Here is an 18,450-nt window from a genome sequence, read left to right as displayed (position 1 = left end):
AAAAATAGAGGGAGTATTTATTTTCCAATCTAGCTTTATCTGCAGTTGGGGGTTTGTACGGATGTATTTGATTTTAATTAATGAAAACTGTTTTTTGTTTGTAAAAAAAATGTTTGAAATAAAAAATATAAAAAATCAGTGAAAGATTAATAAAAAAAAGATTAATTATTAATTATTAAATCAAAAACGAAAATACCATCACCAAGCCCAATAAACCCCTCCTCCTCGGTACTACACAATCTCTCAATTTAACACCAAAAACCCTAACCCTAAAAAGCTCAAAATGGAGAAAAATGGAAATCACAGTCTAAGCAAACCTGCAAAAACATTACCTACACACATCATAATTAAAATCCTGTATCGAACTCCGGTTAAATCACTCTTAAGATTCAGGTGCGTTTCCAAGCACTGGTACGTTCTCATTTCTCACCCTAAATTTATTCACAAACACTTTCATTTCAATAAAACGCGTAATAATCACATTATTTTTAATTCCGTTGCTCGTAACAACACCGACAATCATATCTGTATGTTAAGTTTCACTAAGCCCCTTGTTTCGTTGCTTCGTATCGAAAATGAACGAATTGGTAGTATAGTAAGAGAGTATCCTTATCAAATTACTTTCGATGATTTCTCGAAAGATATGGTGCTTGCTGGTTCGATAAATGGGGTTTTGTGTCTTACCCATGATAAGGAGTTTTTCGGGAGTATGGTTGCATTGTGGAACCCGGTTGTTGGGTGTTCCAAGTTAATTATGTTGCGTAGACTTAGAACTGGGTATGATCAGTGGGAGGATATGTCGGTGGGGTTTGGGTTTGATGATGTGGCGGATGATTTTAAGATTATTTTGATTATTCCGGTTGTTATTCCGCCCGAGTTTGAGGAAAGGAGGTGGTCTAGGGTTGAGATTTATTCGTTTAAGAGAAGTTATTGGAGAAATGTTGAGGGTGGACAGGGGATTTGTATTCCTTTTTGGCCGAAATTTCCGAATTGCAAGTTTATTGTCAATAATATTCCGTATTGGGTGGGGTTTGATGCTTATAAGCAAGAGATATTGGGGGCGTTTGATCCTCGTACCGAGGTCTATAAGAAAGTACCGTATCCAGTATTTGTCAGGAATGAAGGTACTTATGTGAATCCTGTGAAATATAAGGAGTCGGTTGCTGCCTTGGTTCTGTCTCCTGGTCAGTGTCCAAACTCAATTCTTGCTTTGTACGTGCTGAATGAGAATTCTTCTGATTGGACAAAGATATATATTATTGGGCCATTTTCTTTTAAAAATATGAGTGTTCCTCAATGTTTTAGCACTGGAGAGCTTGTTGTGAAGACAGGGGAAGAGGATGGAGACTTGGACCGGAATCTTTACTATTGTGATCCCAAAACTAATTGTATGTTTCCAGCCAGTGAATTTGACACTCTAACACCACTTTGGTTTCAGTCGTACAGTTATGTAGAGAGTTTAGTTGGCGTCGAGGGAATACAAGTGATTGGTAATGAGGACAAAGACAAGAAGGTTCAACACAGGAAGAAGACCTGGTATCCCCATTTATGTCCTCTTATTTTCTGCCGTGCTTTAAGATTTTTGTCATGCAATTTATCCGTGCTCATTATCCTGAAATGATACAGTTCATACTTCCTAGTAGGGCAGTTATTTTTGAGTTAGCTTTTCTTAACTAGTCGCTGCAATTGATTTACTTCTTTGCATGTATGATATTTATCGGGTTTGTTTTTAACTTTCAGGACTATATCTTTGCCTGATGATTTTGACGCGGTCTTTGACCTTTAGTGTGGGGCAGGCAGGAAAAATGCTTTAAGAAGACTTATGGAAGGTATATTACTATATTAGTAGTAAAATGCTTGTTCTTAGTGATTTTACTCCATTTAAGCTATACCGTTTGGTGATTGAATCTCGATATCATATTAAACTTGGTATATATGATGGACAAATTTTTAGTGCTGACCGGTGCTGATTTGTATAAGACCACTACTTTCTATCTGTAGCTTAATTCTATTTTTTTTGCCAGGGAGCTTAATTACAATTCCCTGTTTACCTTTGAAACCCCTTTAAATTAGATTCGCCATATGTTTTTTTAAAAATTTAGCATCACCTAATATTCGTGAGGTACCTGAGACTGAGATTTTTTTTGAGCTCCTACTTAAATAGTTTATATACAAGCCATTAGAAGGACATTTGAGCTGTCAGCACTAATATTTTTCCCGTGCAGCATGTAATAAACTTTAAGCACCTTAAAGTTATTGATTGCTCTTAGTCTTGACTATGGTTTCCAACCCTGAAACTGGTGACCATAGAATTGTGAAATTTTTGGTTTATTTTTTGCAGTTGGTCATTCTAAAATGCTAGTAAGGTGTAACTCCGAGCCTAGATTCTTGGGTCAATTCTTTGCAATATGTCTATAGCTGATTTAAGATTCATAAGTAGATATCTATAATAAGATTCATTGGGATATTAAAGTAGTCTTTGCCACTCTATCTTGTCCATTAAACTAAAAGGTTGTGAAGTTTGGGTTAGTCAAGGTGATGGATAAAGTCTGCAGTCATAATACTTAATGAAGGTGATACTGCAATTCTTTTCTTGTTTTTCCAGTGATAAGGGAACCAATAGCCATAATGGACTGGAACTAGGTTCTGGGTAGTTTAATCGATTATTGGTTATAATTAAATGAATAGCAATGATGCACTGTAATTGGGCAGTTTAATTGAACTATTGGCAGCGAGTCAAAAGATTGTGTTTCTTGCCATTTTGGTTTTAAGTTTTTGACAGCACTCCAAGTAGATTTGCCAATAGTAGGATTTAGGAAAATTCTTCTGTTATGACAGACGTAAGGCTTTATATTTGTGTGATTCAGATTTCCGAGTAGGTCTAGAAACAAAATTCGATTGTATGATTATTTAGTTTGTGAAGAACTTGGTACTGATCATATATGTCGGTTAATACTGCTCTCCTGTTTTATTTATGACCAGCATAGACATGACAAAGAAACTTGATGCTTGCTTATATAATATACTAATTGTTATGAACTCTTAGAGCAAGTGTTAGTACCATTAAAAATACAGTAATTTTTTAAATTAAAAAGTGATTTTTAATGTTAAAGTAGAACTTCTGCTCCAATGTATAGTTCTAAAATGACACGAAACATATTTAAATAAATCTATACAACTATATTTTGCTGTATTACTTTAGTTACCCCATTTCCTTTCATTTTTACACTTGCATGCTTATGTGCCAATAATAGCAACATCGTTATTTGGTTTTTTATTTAGCACCAAGCATAGCGTTTTGCTATTTTACATATGTGTTTAACACCCCCATTGAAGTGGAATTTTTTCTTGGGTACTATATTATAAATACAACATCAGTTGGTACGACGCCCATTGGACATGCTCTAATTAGGTAAATGCAGTTTACATCCCTTGACTGACCGAAAGTCACTGTAGTTATACTACTTATAAAATCATCATTTTGCATACTTGTACCCTCTTAAATAACCTGTCTCTCTAGAGGCATTTATGATTTCCTTTAAATTCTTGCATTATGTGCTGCGGATATACATGTCATATATATTTGTGTGGTATTAGTAAATGATACATGGTGGACTTTTTTCCCGAAGTGGCTTCCCATCGTAATGTTTATACAATTGACTGACTTATTTGGATGGCTGTAATATTGATCAAATTTTTTATTATTTCCAGGTGTGAGTATCTATATGAAGGTTTTTAATTGGTACTGCATTTTTATGAAGTCTGATATGAGATGGATATGGCTGAATTGAAGAAGGCATTATATAGGTCATGGAAGCATTTGTACTCTAAAATGCTTTCTTTGTTATGTTTTTAGGAATGTATACTGCATGTGATGCTAAAGTTAAAATATTCAATGTAGGAAGAAAACGTTAAACTATATTAGGGGCTTTTGTTGGGTAAAGTTAAAATATTATTGTCTCTTGCTAGTTCTCTTGCCAAAATTTGAATTATATACTGGAGACGTAACCTATTATATATACGGTAGATAGATTCATATCCTTTGTGTGGATTGAGTTGGTTTTTTTATCTGGTATTGTATTTGCTTTTATCTGTGAAGTAGTATTCTAAAAATTCCCTATTTTTTTAAAAAAATCTCCTATTAATCCTTAAAAAATATTTGGCCGATTTAATTTTTGAAATCTGATCAATATTTATAAATTATTTTTGTATTATATATTGTATAATAAATAAGGTAAATATATTAAATATTATTAAAATATTTAAATATATTTGCTGATTAATTTCTAATCGGTACCTAAACTGATTAATACCGATTACTGATTTTTACAATTGAATTATACCGGGCCATACTTTTTGCAAGCTTTTTATTTTAATTCAAGGTGCAAGTACACATTTGTTTATTTTTACCTTTTTAGTTGCCCCGTCTCTCTCAGTAGAGCTCCCTCTAATTTTTTACTTCAAATCTGATTTTTTTATAGATAGAGATTTGCAATGTTAGAGCAAGTCCAACTGTGATCTAATAATTTCCTTATAAATATTATAAAATATTAATTTTTAGTGATTTAAGACTTGATTTTGAATTTCAATTCCAACAATGATCCTTATCTTCCTTCCTTATTATTATTATATTAATAAATTTGAAAAGATATGGACAAAAAGTAGAATAAAGAGAGAGATAAATGTAAAAAAAAAGAGAAATGATTTTTTTATTGTAAAAATATTTTATTGTAAAAATGTTATAAGAGAGTACTAGAAGTTACTTAAAGATAAAGAATATACAAGTTGTAGTGCCATTTTTTTGTCAAAATCCTTAAAATTGAACTTAGCTTTTGAGTGATAGATCTGGTCCCATCTAGTGGCAACTGTTGCGTGGAGCATGATTTGAATTTTCTATATAAATGGAAGTTAAACAGAGGAGCTGCTTGATCACTTGTGCAGCAGATTTCGAATTGCTCCACGGGGAGACTACTATACGTAAAAATGAAAAGAAAAAAAAAGAAATAGATGAGACCACAATTCAAAAAGACGCTTGAAAGTTGGAACACTAGATGAGATGATTCGAAGTGTAACAATAAATAGGATGTGTCGTGTCTATCGATATATGTTGCATTGTAGCTGTCCGCAGGATGTGATGTACGTTCCGACTGATTCTGTAGGATGTCTGAAAGTGTTGACACTCGTTTTAAATGTACGAAACTGTAAACACTGCAATGTCATATGACAATCCTGCTAAAATTGTCTTGCCATTTTTTTCCAAATTGGAGTGCTAGCTTTATATGCACGGATAGAACAGAGCATACGATAACAAAAGAAGTTACCTGTTCTTTTATAATTGAGTAGTGGTAGAGCTTCCACATTTATCTACCAGAAAACTAGCAATATTACCGGAGTTTTTCTGAAATCAAGTCAGTTTTCAATACAAAATTGAAAAGTAAATTGGAGAATACTACAAAATACACCTCTTTGTATTTTGAAAAATACCCTTCATTTCACATGCATGTGTAACGGATCTGAATATTATGTTTACATAAACTAGCCTCCGTCCCGCATCCAACCAAATGTCAATGTATAATTTCTATTACGGGAGTATAAAACACTTAAATGTGGTTTCGTTGATAATTGCACCAACTATAAACTAATGTGTGAGAATCAATTTGGACAGTTGATGATGGAAATGTCAAATTCAATACAGTTTTCATCAAAATGGATGTTTGAAGCCTTTGACAAGGAGTTGGATGTGATAATTATGTAGCAGAAATTAGTCATGTCGTGTACACGAGGAAAAAAAAGTTCATCACACAAATACTACACGTGGTTTATAAACTTGATCCTATTCTTGGGCAAAATTAGTCATCCGAATCTTCCATGTCTTACAATATATACTGTATGATTAGTAGGGGTGTATGCGGATCGGGAGGGGCAGGTTTTAGCCATTTTAATAACCCAATTCATTTGAATCGGCTAGAAAACTTAGCCTATCAGAGGTAAAAGTATATCTACGTGTGAGGATTTAAATTTCCGTAGCCGACAAAATAATAATGTACTAAAGTAGAAGACAAAAAAATAGATGCTTACGGTTTAGAAGCAGCATACGTTTGCATAAAAGATAATAACAATCCGGTGGCTAGACCAACCAGTCATATGACACAAGTGTAATCTTTTGTCCCAGTTTCCTCAGCTGCTAGCTAGTAGCAAGTGAGTAATTATCCCATGGTAAGTATACCTTTCACATAATCATGTCTCTGACAATTCTGTTTTAGTTTGAGTCTCATCTGCTTTCTTGTGATTTTATACTGAATGCATGCCAGTTCAAATGCACGTATCAGATGTAGAAATTTAAAGAACCGTCAAAGTCTAGCTTGTGAGACGAATAGGGTGTACGACATGGCAGCAGCACCACCACCTTGTAATTCGAATGCTCATCAGCTTCAAAGCATGTTACGAGCTGCAGTACAGGCGGTTCACTGGACTTACAGCCTTTTCTGGCACTTGTGTCCTCAACAACGGTACTTATAAGTTGTAACTCCTAACTTTAGGTGTGTGTGTGAATTGTGTGTGCTTAAGTGTTTATGAATGAATGTAGGGTGTTAGTATGGGGAGATGGTTATTACAATGGTGCAATAAAGACAAGGAAGACAGTAAACTTAGTGGAAGATAGTACAGAAGAGGCTTCACTTGAGAGAAGTCAGCAACTGAGAGAGCTTTATGACTCTCTATCCACCGGAGATTTGAACCACCCTACCAGGCGTCCTGCAGCTCTGTCCCCGGAGGACTTGACTGAATCTGAGTGGTTCTATCTTTTGTGTGTCTCTTTCTCTTTTCCTCTCGGAGTAGGGTACGTTCATCTTTACTCATTCACGCATATTATTTTTAATACATATTTACGAGTTAAACTCTCCAAAATACTTAACATTGAAAACTTGTTTGCATCATATAATTCTTTCACATTGTTCCACAAAATTAGAAATTTTCTTCCTTTTTCCATCTGCATCATCTCCTTCCTATCTCTAACATCTGAATATATTGAAAGGCTTTTCATATCTTTCTACATTTTGACTCATAAATCATTACACGGAATAGTCCCCATCACCAAATTATCGGAGAGCGGAGACAAAACAAAACACTCAAGTTCTCTGTATTTTTTCTTGATAATGAAAGGATGTGTTTGATTGGTCACAGACTCACCGTAGCAGATATAGATTTTAGATATAATTTCCTTGCAAGGATAATGTGTTAAGTGCGTACTTACTCTTAAATTATTTTTAAATTAACACATCTAAACATAAAATTACTTTGATTTTGATTTCACAATGTATTAGGTAGATTGACAAATATCCAAGTAAAATAAACTAGTTGGTATAATCGTGGTATAGGTTACCTGGTAAGGCCTATGTGAAGCGACGACACCTGTGGCTTAAGGGTGCGAATGAGGCCTCCAGTAAACTCTTCATCAGAGCTATTCTTGCTAAGGTAACTAATGTATACCACAACTTATTAAATTATTTCTAATAGGTAACGCTGATAAATCATTGAAGATTCACTTATCAGATCTTATTTCTTTCTGCCTTCTGCACATGATTTTGTCTGGATGTTTTCACTAGAGTGCTGGAGTTCAGGTAAAATTATTTATTTACCGTCAAGTTCATTTAGTTTAATTATTTCCATTTCCTCCACATATTATAGAATTAATAGCGGCATGTTGTTTCTATAAATGCGTGTTTGTTGTTGTATATATGTTTTGTGTTTAAAAACAAAGCTATGACAAATGTGCAGACTGTGGTATGCATTCCTCTCCTTGATGGTGTAGTTGAGCTCGGAACGACCGACAAGGTTAATTATAGATAAAACATTATTTTCAAAAAACAAAAGGTTTTCTGTGCGTGCGTGTGAGTGAAGATATTGAATTCAGAAGAATTTGTGAATGCAGGTCCAAGAGAAGACAGAGTTGATCCAACAAGTGAAAAACATTTTTATCAACTGCAATAATCTGGTAATTCAGCCACCTAATCCAGCTCTTTCGGAGCACTCCACTTCAAATCTAGACTCTCCTTCAAGGCTCGTTCAAATGGAAGACGATGATGATATAAACGACGATGATAATGATGATGAAGACGATGCAGAAGAAGAAGAGGACGAAGAATGTGATGGAGTTGATATCGAGGCTGAAACGGGTCGGACGCTTACTCCTTTTGTTTCAGTAGATCCACACAGAGTGGTTGGTAATATAGAAGGTGAGAGTGGTCAGGTAATATTGCATACTAGGAATAATAGTATTTGTCTCGGGTCACCCGAGAATGGTTCAAATAATCTGGATTCCGATTTTGACTTGCTTAAGGTTAGCGAACCTGTGATCCCAGTTGACCCATATGGAACCGGGTCAGAGTGGACTCATGCACCACTGACAGCGACAGGTACTTCGTTCCCCTGTCAAAAATAGATAAGAAGATCAAATGCAATAAGTATAAGACATGTTAAGCGATGATATCAAATTCTAAAGTTTTTTAAAGAAACAATTAACTCATACACCTCGGTTTACCTCCATCCCTGCTTTTAACAATGTAGTATACTCATCTGAAAATGTCTAATCTCATTATTGCATGACAAAATGATATTTATGGTTGAATTTTATTTATAAAAAATTAGCTTTTAGGTTGTTCTTAAGAATTTTATTTCTTGTTCTGATTACACAGGAGCCTTTCCACCTGAGGAACACGAAGAAGACATCCATTATTCTCAAACAGTCAATACCATCCTTCACCACCGCCAATTCTCAGGCCAGAGTTCTGACACTTCCGCCGCAATGTATTATTCTATCCATTCCCCCCAATCTTCATTCAGTATCTGCACACCTGCTGCCACATCCAGGTCCCACTGCAAGTCCAGAAAAACCTCCCAATCTCTCCTCAAGTATATGCTCTTTACTGTCCCCTACCTCCACTCCAAATCTCTTGACGACACTGCTATTGAGTCTGTCATGTCGCAGCTTAAAAAATCTGCCTCACAGGAAGAACTCAGTGCGAACCATGTGCTCGCAGAGCGTCGCCGCAGAGAAAAACTAAACGAGAGGTTTATAATATTAAGATCATTAGTACCCTTTGTTACCAAAATGGACAAGGCGTCTATTTTAGGCGATACAATAGAGTACGTGAAGCAGCTTCGGAAAAAGGTACATGATCTCGAAGCACGTGAACGTTATATGAATGAAGGTAGTGATTGTGTTGATCAGCGACAAGAAAATCATGTGGACTCCCGTAGAGATAAAAGGAAGATGAGGGTGGTGGAGCGGGGAGGTCGGAGAATGGTTAAAGCAGCGGAGATGCAGCAGGAAACGACGATGGAAGTGTCGATAATAGAGAATGATGGGCTGGTGGAGGTCAAGTGTCCTTACAAGGAAGGATTGTTATTAGATATGATGATGAAGCTGAGGGAGTTTCGGATGGAGATCACAGCTGCTCATTCCTCTTCTTCGAGTGATGGTGGATTTGTAGCTGAGCTCAGGGCTAAGGTAATCCTCATCTTTCAAGTTCTCTTCGGGAAAAGAAATGCATATTTAATTGCAGTTGATCTGAACTTAGAGAATATGCATCACAATTTTTCTGTCAATATACATAAAAATCAGACATTGGTGTAATTTGCTTAACTTGTACAAACAGGTGAAGGAGAACGTTAATGGGAAGAAGGCAAGCATAACGGAAGTAAAGAAGGCGATAAAGACTATCATTCCACAGCACCCTTAAACGAAGATAAGCAAAACATGGAGGAAAAAGTCCCTGCAGAGCTACACATTTAGTTGATGAGGTAAAACTAGGTAAACTCGAGGCTTTCCCAGCTTAACTCGCAGAACTTTATAAGACCAAGCTTGTTAATACATTATAAAAGTGAGGCTTAGCTCGCAGAACTTTATAAGAGCATAACCTCGTGAGAATAGCAAAAGCTACGTTTGGCAATAATATTATATTACTAATAAATAAATAAATGATTTAAATCTTCGCAATTTGCATATATAATTTGCATGATGTATTTATATATATCATGCAATGAGATATATTAACATGACATAGAAAGAAAGGCATGCCTGATAAAAACGTATTAATATCACCAAAATCAGAGTTACGCTGTTTTGCAGACATGAAGATTGCTTTTTTATCATGAAGCAATCGAGCAGTTACCATATTTTGTATTGTTTTCTATTAATAATATGCAGCACCTTAATGAAAACGGATACATATTAGCAAATACGGGAGTGTCTTTTAAACAACGGCAGAATCTGTTATGCAAAATTCGAAATTCACAGAACACTGTATGTAACAAAATCATTTCAATTTCGACCACAGCAGATTCTATTATGCATATTTCAAAAATTTAGAACAGCACTACACGATATCAACTGTTAATGTACATCAAAACTGTAGACATCATGAACAATCTTTCTAAGCATTCAGATTCCGGAATATCCAGCTGACTTTTTCTACCTCCAAAAACGTGTCTTCTATTTCTAAAGTAATGGTTAATTTTATATGCAAGACAACTGCCAAACTGATTAATTGCTATAATTCATAAAAATAAATCCTCAAAACAGCATGTCAGTATTGCCACTGCCCATCTTCTCCAAGTCTTCTTGTGACAACAGGGTCTTCTTACCACCACCGCCAGTCTTATCGTATGGTTGGGCCATTTTGCGCAAGAACTGCACCCGTCATAATAAACCATTAGTACATGTTAAGCTGATATCGCATTGTTGATGAATACAATTATCTCATAAAAGATTAGAAACAGTCAGTAACAGATAGTGACTTTTGCCTTCTACTTCTAAAAAGGGAAGCACATTTCCTTATGGCTACTGTATATGTTCGCTTATGTTAGTTCTTTCTAAAAGAGAAGAGTGAATGCTAACGAGTGCCCTCCTAAAGGGGCACATTCCTTTTAATTATGCCTAACATATATGTTCTAAAGTACTCGTCCCACAATTTTTCTCACTTTGACTTTTGCACGTATATTAAGACGTTTTACAATTATACTAGCACACAATATTTTTGATTTTTTTATAAGATGTTCAAGTCTTGAAATCATCTACAAGGAAAAAGGGAAAATTTCAAAATTATTACGTGCAAGTATATTTTTAATACGTCTTAACATGCAGGGAGAAATCGACAGGACGGAAAAATTATGGGACAAAGGAAGTCTCATTTATATTCTTTATGTTGTGCAAACATTTTACTTTTTTCACACAGGTCTCAGTAAGAAAATATCTGTAGAGATCGATAGTGAAGAATTTTGTTTTCAATTACTTTAAATAGAAAAAGAAGTAAATATAAAATGACGTACATCTATATACATTCAAATGAAATAGAAGATTGACATACATCTTTTGCTATATGCACCGCCATGTCGGTACTCAAATTTAGGTGTGCTTCACGTAAATGTGTCAATATCCATCCTGGCAACTTCGAGCGCTTGTCATGACGGGTGTACCTACAAAGTAATTCCATAGATAATTGACCCTCAGGTGTGAATGTGGTCTACTCTACACTATAATAGTTGGTAACATGAATCCTACTTCCATCTCTTGAAATTCCATGAGAACAAAATATATATATATATATATATATATATATTATTCAATACGAGGTTCTCAACCTCCTCTTCTTTCTTTAGCTAATGTCCCCAAACTCCTTATTCCAAACGAAGCATAAATGCATTGCCTTGTGGGAAGAAAATTTACCCAAGAAATAAAAACTCTAGCTGTCTGGCACTCACTCTCACATGCGTCCATATTTCAAACTCTTAAACAGAAATTAACATGAAAAATGCCTCAACTAATATGAAAATATGTACATAAGGTAAGTAGGACAATTCACATTGAATTTGCCTCAACTGTAATGGACTTGGGATTTGATAAAAAATTAGTAAAACATATAATCGTTGGTTATATTTTCAAAAAAAAAATAGTATTCAGCTAATTATGGGAGAAGCAAAGCTTTGGGATCACACATTAACAGGATGTAGAAAAACTGTAAATTTAACCTTTTGTCTGCAAATATCATCATTCCATAATCTGCTTTTGAACGAATGACACGCCCCACACATTGAGCAGCCTGCCTCTGCAATGTGTGCCAAGGAATGGTCAATGACTACATAGTAGTTAATCTCAAACAACCATACATTTAACAGATTAAAATGTAGAATTAAATCAGATAAATACCAAGGCATCAAAAGTCAAGAAATCGCCTTCTTTTATTTGGAAGGTCTCCCTTAAATACTCCAACCGTGCAAGTAATATTCTGTACAATCAAATTAAGAGATAAACACATGTACTGAATAAAGAAAATGGTAAAAGATTCTACCTACAAGGTTAGATGAATTACCTATGTTACCACCTTAAAAACCATCATTGCAACAAAATTTTCACTGATCCAACCATACAGTCAAAAGATCATGCAGAACTACGTAAATACACAACAAATTTTATGATGTTCTCTTAAAAGTATAACTTTTTAACGCTATAAATTATATTTCCTCTTTGCTATATGTCCAAAGGCTTAGATATATAATACTTATATTATATGGTTATAAATTACACCATACAATGTCAATTTTTCTTATAATTTGTATGTTCGTTTTTCTTTTCTTTGCATGATAGTTTTATTCATATGATTAGATCGATATTTAAAAAATTGTATATTAAAGTTCTAGGGTAGGTAGGTTATCTACCACGACAAGTAGATTGTTTTTTCCTCTAGAAAAAGATAATAATTAACATCCATCTTCCATGACCCATGTATAAATTAACAACCTCTGGAATTTAAGCCATGTCAGACATATTATGACTACATTAATTAGTTCCACATACTCAACATCCAGAAATTATAGATATAATCGATGGACAACAGTAAATCATTGTAATTGATATAATTTAAACAATTTCACATCTAAATAAAGAGATAACCTGCTTAAAGTGTACTGGAAAGGAACACCAAACATAATAACAAGTCTGCCATAATGTCTATCGAAGTCTATGCCTTCTGCTACCTTTCCCCTGTAAAAACACAGATACTCTCAGCAACATCATGATAATATTGATCTTATTTTAAAACTTCTGTCTCTTAGATACACAACACAACTCAATGTCCCCACAATCACTTTTCTTAATCAACGGGTAACTTGCATAGTTAATATATTATATCACTATGATTATATATTATAATTTATAACATCTACCTATCCCAAAGTTTAAAATTCCATTCCCTCTAAATTCATTCATCCCAACCAAATACAACACTTGGTTCTAAAGTTATCCAATAAAATAAATTTAAATGACTTCCTTATTCTTTCACGTGGGATTAATACCTATTACCTAGGAGAGAGGACGGTATCCCCAAAAATTAACTAAAATTTTACTACGAAAATCCATGGGGTTAATTTCATTGATAAGGTGATAACAAACTGAGTACATTCCAGATATTCCGAAATATTACAGTCCTCGGAAATAAACATAGCCTGCATAAGGATAAAATTTAACTGCAAGCAAGCGACAGAAAAATATAAATGAAAACAAAAAAGAAAAACAAAACAACAAAGATAAGTGTGATAACTACAGCATTATTCTTGAACAAAATAGAAAGGCATAATACAAAACTTCTATAATATTACTCTTTAGTATTCCTAGATTATTGCCAACTAATTCAGGCTTTACAAACAATCCGCAGAATAAATTATACAGTAAAACATAATTCACGTATGAACGAGTATGTTAAGATGAAATTAGTATGCAATCAGTGGAGTGTACCTGGCCACAGAGAAGAAGACAGCACCTCTTCCACAATCACAAGCCCTCCGATAATTGTCCAGGGCCAAAGTAGTTTCAACAACATCCTGTGTCTCAATGAACACAAGCTTATGTTGCATTATCTCCTGCGGCACATACCCTCAGGTAAAGAAAACATTTTGCGAAAAATAGGAGTAAAAAGTGCAAATTGGGGATTCAAATCAATAGATAAGTCTAATTCACCTTCAGAATTCCCAATTCATTCCAACTATTTACTATGCCATCCATATATGAGTAACTTACGAAGAAACACACAACTCCATCTGGAACAACGGACACCATCTCTAACAAAAGCCTCCCATAATTTCTTTCAACACCAGGATCACTTCGCAGATCAAATTTTGTGCTAACAGGAAGTTGATCGCTGAAACAAATAAAAAGTACTACTAAATAAAAGGCTAAACCATTGGCAATAGGAACCTTTTCAAAACTCTACAAGAGGCTTATCTACAATGATAATCATGAATGCCGGTAAATAGCAGGATCGAATGGGAACTATGGTCCAATTTTAAAAAGCTTGTATAACTAAAGCGCTGAGAATGACAAAGATTCAAGTTACCAAACAATCTGATTTCTTTCTTTGAGTTCAACAACCACAGTAGAGACTGTTAGATAATAAAGAGAACAATAGGCATAAACACGTGTGACGAAATGCACAACTAAATTGTAAGCCACAGTATCAGCATTTTACCTTCCACGACTAATAACCATTGGGCAAATACAATCCCTTGTCAACGACATTGTAAAGCTTCGACTAACAACAGGATTGAAATTGAGAAGACGGGGGTATAGATCGATTGGGCTCAGTGTTCCAGAAGTGATGACAACTGATTGGAATCGTTCAAAGACAGGCTTAATTGCAAGTGAAGCATCATGACAGCTAAGCTGGATTGATAGTGTAAACAGTCGGCATTAATCAGAATTAAGACAAAAAAGTAAAAAACACCATCAAAACATAGTAACTCCCACAACTTTTGAGTATATTGTGTATGCACGGAATTAATCAGAAAGAAAGTACTCACGGAAAAGTGTTATAGATATCCTTCAGAAATTGTGCACTGATGCAAATTCTTTTAAAAGAATAATGGAGAACATCAAGCCTACTAGTTGTACTACTTATAGTTTACAAGTGATAGCTCTGATCATAAAACAGAAACTAACATGTTACTTATTACTAATAGATACTTAAAACAACCAGTTGGAGACATATATTAAGACCATTTTTTATTCATGACTGAAATGAGCCGATGTGGAGCATGAACTCTAATTGTCAAACATCAAGATGAACTCAGATTTTAAATAACTGCAAACCTGCAACACAGGATCAGGAATGTGTGGCATTCTTTCATCAAAAGGTTCAATGATGATTGAAAACCCCCGAGTGTATGTCCCTACAAGCGTTGCAAAGTCACAAATTGTTTGAATATGTAGGAATTCCTCTGTGTCAGTTATCATCAGTGTCATCATCAGAGACTGGAGTCGATCATAACAAAACTGCAACATTTTCTTGTCAATCCCAACCTGGGCAGTTATAGATCCAACAAAAGTAACAGGTCCCTCCTTCACTACATTCTCAGTTTCTAATCTCCCTTTAAGATATTGAACTAATCTGCGTAATACAGACAAGAAATGCTCTGCCCGCCGTATATTCCCAGGCACTGCTTCCTTCAAAATATCATCAGGCAATATAGGATTTGCAAGCCAGTTATCCGTGACTAGACAAGAGCACAAAATAGATGAATGGTAAATACGAATATCAGTTCGCTAAAAAATTAGTAATTTACGCATATACATACCAGCTAGATTTCCTCGCTGTGCCAAACCATCAACAAGGCGATTGTATTCAGAGCGTAATCTACCAGCATCACTTTCCTTCAACCTTCCTACCATAGTACAATGGCAGTATAAGTTAATGTATCACACACAAACACACACACAAGTAGCACCACAAGAAAGTTTCAAATCTGATGTCTATCAGTAACTCAGTTTTAACATATAGAAACTAATCTGATCAAGAATATAGAGAAAATTACATGTGGCAAATTTACAAAATAAAAAAAAAAAAGAAAAAGAAAAAAGAATCCCCTATGTTTCTTCAGGTAATTGTCACCAAACATTATAGATAAGAGATTTTGACTTTCTGTATCTGGAATCACCAACTAAAACCATCTTGGAGAGGGGGTATCTGTAGTAAAATATGGGATGCATACCTATCAATCTCCTGAGACATCTTACTGAGATTCCTAGTAGCACCTTCAAGTGTCTGCCTCCTCACACTTACACTAAGGGCCTCGATACAAACATTATCGATATTGTGAGCCTCATCAAACACTACAACGCACTCTTTTTCCATCTCTTTTGATATAATGCCCGCAACCTTGGGATCAAGCAAGTACTGGTAGCTATAAACCACTACATTGGCAAATTTTACCAAATGGCGAGCTAAAAAGTATGGGCACCATCCTTTCTCTTTCCCTAATAGCCTCATGTCCTGAAAGATCAACACTTGTAATCTCCAGATGATTTTAGAATTAAAAAAAAAAAAGTGAATTCTTGTTTCAAAATGGTTTTGTATGATTTGTCATCGTTTTAAAACTTATGCATGCAATCACATAATTATCTGCAATGCAGCACACGAAATCCACTAAAATACATCAGACAACAAAAAATGATCGGCTTCTTATAATTTATAAATAAGCATGGAGTGCAAACATGAGGATTCTTGAATTTACTGCATATAAAAATGATTCTTATATTTTCACATCAACTTGTAGAGTTCTATGCAATAATGATGCTACTAGCAGCTAGCTTAGTAGAAAAAAAATAACCGTGGAAACATTCAATATAGTATAGTGCAACTTAATCAACAGCTGAGCTGTTAGGTTACATGATGTCCTCCAACAGAACGCAATACATTTATATTGAATCTCTATAGGCCTAGCTAGATAAATACTTGAAGAGAGCTATCCATTATTGTACAACTGATCTCTCTTCAGTCTAAGTTTAAATTAGCATCTTGAAACTTTTCCATAGTTGTTTAAACAAAAATTGAAAAATATACCGCCAATTAAAAATATAATATATCAACAATACAACGGAACACCAAATAGGCAAATACGATTCTGTAGACTAATAGCTACTCTTGCATCACAAGTTTGAGCACTTTAAACCTCGAACTAAACTACATGACATTAGCATTCCTAAAAGAACATAAAATTGTGATCATAGATTAACCAAATCGTTACAAAGCACATTAATTCAATTACTTAAATTGCCATTATTTAATTACTTCTACACTGCACCAAAATCATCAAACATTTTACAAAATCAACAATTACTGTAATATCATTCCATGCACTACGAAAACAAAGCTACTAGTACTACAAGTTACGCAACACAACTTTAGCACCTTTTAAAACTTAAACTAAATTACACAATATTTAACATTCCTAAAAAATATCGTAAAGTAATTACTTCTACTATTCTACACTAAACCAAAAAAATAACCATTCCACAATATCAATAAATCAAAAACGAGACCTGCAATGTATAGACACCGGAAGGCAACAACAACCCCTCCCCTTGCCGATCATAATTCTCTAAAAAACTACAAGTCTCGATATTATTTTCCACTGCCTTCTCCCTGACCCAACTAGCAGTCAGTTTCCTACACCCGGCATCAACCGAATCCCTATTCTCCGCACTCAAAACCTTCTCATTCACACACAAATTCTTCCGAGACGACAAGCCAATCGCGAGAATATTGGCAGACTTCCCCAAACACTCAACCTGATACTTATGCAACAACTTCAATTCAGCTAGGGTTTTCTCCATCTCGTGAACAGTGCGAGTACAGTAAACCAATTTAATTGGATTAAAAGGTTTAGAGAGAGAGTAACTGGTGATGAGAGAGAGTAAGGCGATTGTCTTGCCAGTGCCGGTGGGCATTTCGAGGAGAGAGTGGCCTTTTGCGTCGAGAGAGCGTTTGAGTTCGAGCATATAGTGGTATTGTTCAGGGTAGATGTTGTCGTATGGGAAGTATACGGTTACGTCTTCAAGTTCGAACTTCATTGTTTGTTGAATTTGTTTGTGATTTTTGGGAAAGTTTTGTGTGTCGCCGGAGAGAGATCGAGATTTTGGGTTTCGGCGAGATGAAGGAGAGGGATGTTATTTTAAAGAATTTAAGATAGGTTAAACAATTATTTGGTTACTAAACTTTTTTTTTGGTGAAGATTTGGTCATAAACTTTGAAACAACGTACAGATCAGACCCTCAATAAAAATTGAATAATTGATAATAATTCATAAATTTTTTTAAAAAACTGATTTTAATTGTTGGCGAATTTGGACGAAATTGATAAAAAAAATTATAATCTTGATAATTTTATGAATTTTTTTAAAAATTATTAAAAATATCATGTATCCTGGTGAGATTTCAAACAATTAAAAATGTACTAGCAATTTCATCAAACTTCGCCAATTTTTCAAATGAAACAAAAAACATGAAATTTTGAATACAATCGAGTTTTTAAAATCTAAATTGAATACCCCAAGATTTTGATTAATTTTTATATTTAGATTGAAAACACTTAGATTTCAATGGATTTTTTACAATTCAAATTG

At 34.6% G+C, this 18,450-nt stretch overlaps 3 protein-coding genes across 7 annotated transcripts; 2 read left to right on the top strand and 1 right to left on the bottom strand.

Moving 5' to 3' along the window:
• The first annotated feature begins 202 nt into the window (after positions 1–202).
• On the top strand, positions 203–4,038 carry LOC141687035 (F-box/kelch-repeat protein At3g23880-like). The gene is made up of 3 exons (XM_074492176.1): positions 203–1,536; positions 1,741–1,829; positions 3,712–4,038. The coding sequence occupies exons 1-2, from the start codon at positions 284–286 to the stop codon at positions 1,784–1,786; spliced, it is 1,299 nt and encodes a 432-aa protein (XP_074348277.1). The 5' UTR covers positions 203–283; the 3' UTR covers positions 1,787–1,829; positions 3,712–4,038.
• Positions 4,039–6,073: 2,035 nt separating this feature from the next.
• On the top strand, positions 6,074–9,992 carry LOC141686679 (transcription factor BHLH42). Of its 5 annotated transcripts, none has more exons than XM_074491725.1 (9): positions 6,074–6,216; positions 6,312–6,509; positions 6,587–6,838; positions 7,377–7,473; positions 7,605–7,619; positions 7,777–7,833; positions 7,931–8,414; positions 8,694–9,508; positions 9,657–9,992. In XM_074491725.1, exons 2-9 carry the CDS (start codon positions 6,388–6,390, stop codon positions 9,738–9,740), a joined length of 1,926 nt encoding a protein of 641 aa, XP_074347826.1. In that variant the 5' UTR covers positions 6,074–6,216; positions 6,312–6,387; the 3' UTR covers positions 9,741–9,992. The 5 variants fall into 5 exon arrangements, with proteins under 5 accessions (XP_074347826.1, XP_074347827.1, XP_074347828.1 ...); XM_074491726.1 differs by having other exon boundaries at positions 6,079–6,216; positions 6,330–6,509; XM_074491727.1 differs by lacking the exon at positions 6,074–6,216 and having other exon boundaries at positions 6,238–6,509; positions 7,931–8,248; positions 8,339–8,414.
• A 333-nt stretch (positions 9,993–10,325) lies between these two features.
• On the bottom strand, positions 10,326–18,024 carry LOC141684053 (general transcription and DNA repair factor IIH helicase subunit XPD). Its single transcript, XM_074488885.1, has 12 exons — positions 17,369–18,024; positions 16,039–16,319; positions 15,625–15,707; positions 15,140–15,543; positions 14,520–14,713; positions 14,012–14,192; positions 13,790–13,914; positions 12,950–13,039; positions 12,206–12,284; positions 12,028–12,104; positions 11,367–11,475; positions 10,326–10,690 (listed from the first exon to the last, which is right to left on the bottom strand). The coding sequence occupies exons 1-12, from the start codon at positions 17,897–17,899 to the stop codon at positions 10,574–10,576; spliced, it is 2,271 nt and encodes a 756-aa protein (XP_074344986.1). The 5' UTR covers positions 17,900–18,024; the 3' UTR covers positions 10,326–10,573.
• Between the last annotated feature and the right edge of the window lie 426 nt (positions 18,025–18,450).

The sequence above is a fragment of the Apium graveolens genome, chromosome 9 (genome assembly GCF_009905375.1).
Source record: "Apium graveolens cultivar Ventura chromosome 9, ASM990537v1, whole genome shotgun sequence".
Classification (NCBI taxonomy): Eukaryota; Viridiplantae; Streptophyta; class Magnoliopsida; order Apiales; family Apiaceae; genus Apium; species Apium graveolens.
The sequence above is the reverse complement of the archived record's forward strand: the minus strand, read 5'-3'. Positions and strand labels throughout refer to the sequence as shown.